At 27.5% G+C, this 8465-nt stretch overlaps 1 protein-coding gene across 1 annotated transcript; it reads right to left on the reverse strand.

Moving 5' to 3' along the window:
- Nucleotides 1-180: 180 nt before the first annotated feature.
- LOC107962132 (uncharacterized) lies at nucleotides 181-2238 on the reverse strand. The gene is made up of 2 exons (XM_016898377.2): nucleotides 1171-2238; nucleotides 181-1013 (listed from the first exon to the last, which is right to left on the reverse strand). Exons 1-2 carry the CDS (start codon nucleotides 2025-2027, stop codon nucleotides 374-376), a joined length of 1497 nt encoding a protein of 498 aa, XP_016753866.1. The 5' UTR covers nucleotides 2028-2238; the 3' UTR covers nucleotides 181-373.
- Between the last annotated feature and the right edge of the window lie 6227 nt (nucleotides 2239-8465).

Raw genomic sequence — 8465 nt, forward strand, 5'->3', positions numbered from 1 at the left:
TTTTTTTTTATTTAATCATGAGGTGAGATGTGATGTGATATGTGATGTGATGATTATTTGTAACAATTTTAGATAAATTTTATTTGATAATAGTATTATTTTATTTCAATATATAAACATTATTATGATTTAACAAATTATTAACTAAAACCCAAATTAATACAAAAACAACATAAACTATTGAAAGAGTCAAATTGTGTGATAATAAGCTATTGAAAGAGATTGGTAGTAATATATACACAAATAAGCTTCTTAGTTTGTTAACAGTCACTTTGCCAACAAAGAAGATTGCAATCCATAAACTGTAAATGTGAAGAATTTGAAATCTACAATATGTTATTCTTAATTAAACTAAATTTGGGATTCTAGTGAGCTAACAAATGTTGAAATGAAGGATTTCTCTGAATTCCAACCTCTTAGTTTCAGTATAAAATGTTCTATGCTTATTAGGCCAATATGTAACCCATATCCATCCTCTAATTTCCCATTCCATTGTCTTCCCCATAGCACTCTTATCAACTTTCCACCAAATTCTTTCCCCATAATCATCTCCAGCAAAAATCACCCCTCCCTGCCTCGTGAAAGGCCTATAAACGCTCGAGTACCGATCTTTGAACCAAGCCTTGGGATTAATCAGAGACAACTTGGAAGGTCTCGATGACACCACTTCCCTTCCATCAATACTGTCATGGAGAAACCAATGCAATGTCCCGCTGTAGCCATCGACGGATTGCTCAAACTTCCATGGTTTCATGCTCACCGTTGTCGTCTCGCCCGCGGATACTTTGAGTCCCAAGAAAGTGTTTGGAGGATCAAATGAGGTCTCTATGCTTCTTTCTAACCCTATTTCTCTTGTCGGATTGTCAGTCGATTTGCTTACCGAGACACTTAATACGTTGCACTGGATTGTTGGGGTTAACTGCAACGATATTCGCGACGGGAAATGCTTGTCGTCCGCCCCTACTCCTCGTTCGTTCAGTAGAGTCTCATTTACAAGCCGCTTTATATCACATCTGTTACACTCACACGCGCACATGTATATAAGATGGTAACACCGCATTAGATTTAATGGTATTCAAAAGGAAAACAATACTTTTGATGCAATGATAATCAAATCTCGATATATGCAATGATGTGGAGGTCGATCCGGCCCAATTCAGATTTAGTTACCTTATGTTATCTATGTTCACCATCACATCGACCCACTTCTCTTGCACAATGACCTTATAATTAAATTGGATAACCCCTTCAAGCTGGTGGTAATTAAGAGAGAAAAGCAGCCTCTCATCAGCACAAGGATTGCTTGAATTCACCAAATCCATGGCCATTACAGGACAATACAGTTGAACTTTCCAGAATCCAAACGTCGCAATCGCATACGAAAACAACGGCGATGGCGTCTTCATCACCAGCCCTCGTTGAGTCGCTTGAATCTCAGCGATCCAATTAGTGATCGCGAGGTTCAAGGACCGCATCCATTGCTCCTCTAAGTTCGATCCCAAGAGTTTCATTAGCGATTTGGACGCCACCCTCGATTGACAACTAGTTAGCTGATTCTTCAAACTGTTGAGACAAGCTGACCGGAGATCAGCTGGAGCTTCGTATATGCAAATAAGAAGCGCAAGTGTTAGAAATGCGAGGTTGAAGATGTCTTTGAAACCCGAAATAGATTCGAGTTTCGGGAATCGAATCAAGGGATTCTTCTTGTTTGAACCGTAGTTAAGAACATCTTTGATGACGTTGATTGTGAGGCAAGAAATGGTTGCTTCATCAAATAATTTCGAGGATTTTGAGTTGATGGTTAAGGGTTTTGAAGCCCAAAGAGGAACGGGGAGATTGAAATCAGCAAATATGGAGATTGAAAGAGACGAGTTTTCCAGGTTTTTGGTAACGGAGAAGTTGAGTGATGGATGGGATGAAGTTGGTGAAGAACATATAAAAATAGACATGGAACCTGCTCTCCATTGAGTAATTGGAGGAAGGTTTTGAATCCAGGTAAAAATATCAGGATTGCAGCAGGAAGCCATTAAAGAAGCTTGGGTTTGTTTTTATTTTTATTTATTTATGAAGAATTCATGATATGGATGATCTTTTTATCGTAAAACCAAGATTCTTGGTGGGGAAAGAAAGTCAAAAATGAAGGGAACTAATCCATGGTTAGATTAGATGGAAGAATCTCTACTTTTGTATCGAGAAAGCCAACTCTTGTTGAAGTTGGTTGATTTTTAGAAGAAATTTGTCACTTCAAGATTCCCTCCTATGTATTTATATTAAATTTATTTGTACACTGAATTTTGCTAAAGTATGGTAGTCCTTAAGATATTTTTTAAAATATGTTTGGATAATTACGTCTTTAAATTATTAGTAAGTTTATATTTTAATCATTAAACTTTAAAAAATTATAAAATATAATTAAATTATTCAAAAATTGTCATTTAAGTTTTCATTCTTTTTCTCTTCTATAATTCATTTTTTTTATAAAATAGCAAATTAAAATCCAAACAGTTTTCAGTTTTCTTCTCTAATCTCTAACATTGACTGTCAAATCGACTTCGATCTAACATATGTTCTTCTACTTGTTGATGTGCACTGATCCGTCGTATCGATGTTGAATCGTCACTTGAAACTTACTAACTAAACTTAAAAAAAAAAAAACTTAATAGCCTAGTGACTTAAATAAATTATTTCAAATAGTTCAACGATTTAAATGGAAACATTCAAATAGTTTAATCCCTATTTTATAACTTTTTAAAGTTAAATGATTAAAATGTAAATTTTTTAAAAGTTTAACTACTTGCAAATGTAGTTTACTCAATATGCTTTTTTTAGAGGTGGGATATTAATTTCCATAGCATGTGTTCCTATGTCTTTGAAATACCGAAAATACTTTGTTAAGGTATATCTGTTTGTGTGAATTTATAGACTAATACACTTTGTATATTTGGATTTAATTTTTTTATTTTTAGTTTTAGAAATACGGTCTTCTATTATTGGGATTTAAAAATTTTGGTCCAGTTGTTATTATCATTAAAATTTTTCTATTAAATTCTTTGGTGTTGTATTTTGAAATTAAAAAAAAATAATTGATAATTATGTAACAGTAACATTGAAAATATTTATTATGGTTTTTTTTAAAAGCACCCTTTCGAAATTGTTATGATAAAATAATTTTTCCTATTATTAAAAATAATTAATAATTAATCTAACTCGAAATTAACTAATGACATTATAAAAGTAGAAATTTGAATTACATTAAAAATTAAAGTATATAAATTAAATATCAAGTTTTAATATAGTTTAGGACCAAAAGTTTGACAAATATCTTATAATGTCAAAAAAAGATTACAAACCTAAAATAAATGGAAAGCTACATATCAAACCTTAAGACTCATAAAATATTTAAATTATATATAACTACGTAATTTTTTAATCGAAAAGTTAATAATATTAATTATTTGAACTAATTAATAACACTATAAAAATATAAAAATTAAAGAATAGAAATTAAATTTACAATCTAAGTATATTAAAGGCAACAAAACTAATAAAGAAAAAACCAAGTACACTTAACCTTTTTTAAAATGTAAAAGAAAGGAAAGAAAGAGAAAATGTGGGTGTGCCACTTACCTTTTATTTAGAGACCAAGATGGATCCTACAATATTTCGAGTTAAATTAATTATTAATTATTTTTTGAGTCCTAGAGTTGTTTATGGTCGAGTTATTTGACCCGATTTGAAAATTGAAAGGATTTGGATAAAAATATAGGCCCAAAAAATAAGTTTAGGTAAAAAAATAAAGCTTGTTTATAAAATAAGTCAGGCCTTAAATAAGGTTTTTTTGTCCTGAGCCCTACTCGAATATGCAAAAAAAAAGAAAAAAATATTTTTTTTACTATTTTCTTTTTTCTTATTTTTTTTTATTTTTTTTGTTTTTTTCACTATTTTGTTATCATTTCACTGTTATATTGCTACTATTTTTTTGTTGTTGTTGTTGTATAACTCTTGTTTTATTGTTAATTTTGTTATTATTTTAAAGGCATTTGCTTGGTAAGTTACACCTATCTTAGTGTTCTTTAAATATATTTATATATATATTTAATTTATTTTTAATTTGTTGGGAAACATTTATTTAATGATCTTAGTACTTTTGATGTATTGTATTTTAAAAAAATTATATAAAATAATATAAAAATTAATATGGACTGGTCAGGTCGGACGCAAATTTTAGTATTTTTATCTGGGCCAAGCTTGGACAAAATTTTAAACCTATTTTTTAGGCTAGGCCCGGGCCTAAAATTTTGGTTGGGTTAGGCCTGGCCTAACCCATGAGCATCTCTAGTCATATTATAGAGTAAATATTTGAATATGAAAATATACTTTTAAGTCTTTGTATTCTTTGTATATTTGAAATTTAGTATTTTTACTTTCAATTTTTTGACATTTAGTCCATCTATTTTTCAAAATTAAAATTTCAAAACCATTAAATTCTTCCATTAAATTTTCCGGTTTAACATTTTGAAATTTAAAAAAAATACTCACTTAATAGCCATGTAACAAAAAAAAATGGTATTGCAAAGGACTTGAATTTAAAATATTTAATAGTATTAATAACTCGTAAAAGTTACATCAACATTTTAATCAAAACAAAGTATTTAAACTAATCAATGATATTGTAAAAAAAATGAGTTACCAAATTATGTCAAAAAGTTGAAGTATAAAGATTGAATCTTAAATTTGAGCTAAACATCAAAATTAGAATATGACCATTATTATATAATCTGAAATTTGAGTGTAGCATAAGGACTAAATTTGAAAATTCACCATTTTTCCATAAAATGCAAAAAAAATAAAAATGAGAGGCTATTCCAAACATGAGGAAGGTAAAGGACCATCCTCTTATATGTAGTTATATAAATATATAGGTATAGATTTAAACTTTTAGCATATTTTAAGGACTAAATTTGAAATTAATCCGTTATATTAAATTCTGGAAGAAAACCTCAACATTTATAGGGTTGAGATGCCTTAGAAAACATATTTAGAAAAATATAAAATAAGGTAAAATTCTGCCATCCAAACAAAGTTTCCAATCATTATTCTAAAATGGAAATGAGAAGAGAGAGTCATTCATTTGATGATTACCAATCCGTCTTAGTAGAATTTCGAAACGTGTAGGAAACAATATGTACTCTTTTTCAAACTAGTAAACCTAATTTTTCTTTCCTTTTTCTGAAAATACTTTGACCTTATTCAAGTCATGCTCCAATCCCACCACTTTTTATTATTATTTGTCTAGCTATGATTATTTCTTTTTAATATTTTTAATTTACCTTAATATTTTAAATTTTCTTGAATCTCTCATCTTTAAAATATTTTAATAATAACATACCAATAATTTATATATGTATATATGGTTAAAAGAAAACACTAGTCAATATTCGAATATTTGATGATTGATCTTAAAGGGCAAGACGTTGTTAGGCACCTTCTTTATGTAGGTTGGACAACTTTATTAAATCAAAACTCTAGGGTAGGGTTGGCATTCAATTGAATTAAATCTAAAAGTTTCAAGTTAGGTTCACAAGTTTTAATTTGATTTATATTTTTTTTCTTCGAATTCTCAAAAATAATGAGCAGTGTGTGTGTTATTACATGTTTCTAAAGAAGTTAATTAGGTTGCAAATCGGATTACTAAGATAGTACACGGAGATTCAAAAGGTATTAATGTGATAGTTATAGTTCCCCCAAACTTGATCGAGAACATTATTAATGATAAGTCTAAAGGCCTTTTTGAATTAGTCAGTGTAATTTAATTTCTTGAGTTTTGTTTCCTCTACCAATTTTTTTCTAAATTTAATTTGAATATAGTTAAATAGAATTTTAGAGTTAAATTAAAAAAAAATTAAACTAACCGAATTAAAATATTATCGACATTACGACAAAAGTCCAAAATAAAAGAAGGTAAATTTGATGTCATAAATATATTTGGAAACTCTTTTAAGCAAAAATTAAAATAAGATAATTTAGTATAATAAATTTGATTTGTTATTTAGGTCTCAAATTTATCATTTATCATTTTTGAATTTTTTTAGTTTTATATATTTATAATTTTTGTAATTTTTTGGAGAGTTCAATTTGTTCATTTTGAAATTTTCAAGGATTCAAAGAGTATTTGCACCAATTATTTATTCGAGTTATTTGGATAGTACAATTTAACTAAATTTAAACTTGAAGAATTAAATTAATTATTTAAGTTTATTTAAAAAAATGAACTAATTCAAATAAATTAAATTATTTTATTTTTGAATAAATCAAGTTACACCACACCCTACAAAACTCCATAACAACCAATATACATTATTAAATAAAATCCTTGAAAGAAACGATATTCAAATTATTTCAACTTAATAACATTTCTTAATTTTATAATGTGCTATTTTTTAAAAAAAAAAGTAAAAAAAATTATTAAAATATGTTGTCAGTGTTTATATTTGATTTAAATTTTATAATCTAATATCGAAAGTATTTTCTATTAAAAAAAATGTCATTTCTACTCCATGCAATTACGTCAACTTAAAAGTCAAATCATAATAACTCAAAAAGCATACCTAATAATAAGCAAATTTAATTGAAAATGCTAACGAAATCAACTATCAAATTAGATTTTTTTTAAAAATTGTATTTAAATTTTAAGTTTATAATTGTGTGTTAAATTGACATATTTATGTATTTTATTTTGATGAAATTTTAGATAGATTTTATTAATTTTTTTATTTATTGTCTAATTTCTATGTGAATGAAATCTAATGGAAAATTTGAGCATATAAGTAATAATTTAACGTACAACAACGGTACAAGACTACTTAGATTTTAACATTATTTTATTTTTATCTAAATATTATTTATAAATATATTTATTAAGAATTAAATTAAAATTAAGTTTTATCCCTTATATTTTATTTATTTATTATACTAAGAAAAATTTAACTTAAAAGCTGAAATTAAGAAAGATTTAGCTTTGAATTTTGGGAATAGAATATTGTTCCATTTTAATTTTCTTGCGCCATCAACAACCATTAATTTCTTATTTCATTTATTCAATTAACCATTATAAGCAACTAAATTTTATTCTAGCAAAAGGTTAACTAAATTTTGGTGTTTAAGTTGAGAGATACGAAATCACACTTAATTCATTTTGTTTGGGTAATCTTTTTTATTTATTTATTTATCTAGTTTAAGAGATTGATAGGATTGTCTTATAATATTGTTTTTAGCGGTGTTTCAATAAAGATCCCTTATATGGTGTTGGGAATGATATACAATTAATACAAGTAATTCGCATCAAATTATTTTATTGAATAACAAGTTGGCATAGTTCAATTGGGAGTATAGTTGGATGACGCCATGGGATTAAATAATCTAATATAATGATCCGCGCGGTTGAGATCATTAATTAGAGTTAAATTATTCTAAGGCTGTCGATGGTTAAATCGTGGAAGCGTCTTCGGGAGTTATTCATTCTATTAGGGTTAATCGTTGGGCGGTTCTCATGGTTAATTTATGATTAAGGAAGAATTGGTGGTTGAGGTATCCTCGATCATTATAACTAGCTTACTAGTGAGGAAAAAGATATCCATAATCCATGATCAACTGTGAGATCGAGACCAACGTCATACCCGAGGCTGGAATATTAATCAATTGAGTTTATTTTATTTAATTTCAAAATTAGTTTTTATTTATTGGTTTACTGTTCTTTGATTTTTATTTATTTAATTTCGTAGTACTTTAATCCTCCTTTATTTATTTTACTCGGGATTGCAAGAGTTGTGGAAACGAAACTGCCCACGAACTACCCTGGTTGTGAAAAATTCAAACACTATTGAACCAATCTTCTTGGGATCGACCCTACTCCCTATATTACTAATTTTATATTCTCTTTTTGGACATAAGATTTATTTTTTATGGACCCAACACCCATCAATATAAATTTCAATCTCAAACTTTATCAGAATATAAAGTATAGGAACATATTTTGATAAATATCTCTAATAATATCTTAATTATTTAATAAAGAAAATAATATGAAATGATACAAAAATCTAACAATAACAATTTAAATCATATGGCTAGAATTTTTTCTCCATTTCCCATAAAATTATATGGTTAAAGCTCATACCAACATATCCATATTTTCTTAAATCCATAATTTCATAATTATCTAGTTTGTGTAATGGCTTTTTTACCCTTGGAAAATCTCTACAATTCACTTTGAGTTTCTATTCATTTTTTGTAAAATTGTTATCCTAGTCTTTCTTCTTTTCACCACAAATTCAATTTCATCTTTTTAACTTTTAATTTTTACAACTTGATCGTAATACATTTTACAACCTTATAATTTAGTCTATACCTCGGATTAAAATCTCTCAACATATCAGTTCTTTCAACTTTCTTCAATAATCGATTAT

This window comes from Gossypium hirsutum, chromosome A06, assembly GCF_007990345.1.
Source record: "Gossypium hirsutum isolate 1008001.06 chromosome A06, Gossypium_hirsutum_v2.1, whole genome shotgun sequence".
Classification (NCBI taxonomy): domain Eukaryota; kingdom Viridiplantae; phylum Streptophyta; class Magnoliopsida; order Malvales; family Malvaceae; genus Gossypium; species Gossypium hirsutum.

Coding starts and splice junctions, on each gene's coding strand:
- LOC107962132 (XM_016898377.2), bottom strand. CDS start 2,027: ATGGCTTCCTGCTGCAATCCTGATATTTTTACCTGGATTCAAAACCTT. Junction 1,014..1,170: donor GTGAACATAGATAACATAAG/GTAACTAAATCT, acceptor TGAGTGTAACAG/ATGTGATATAAAGCGGCTTG.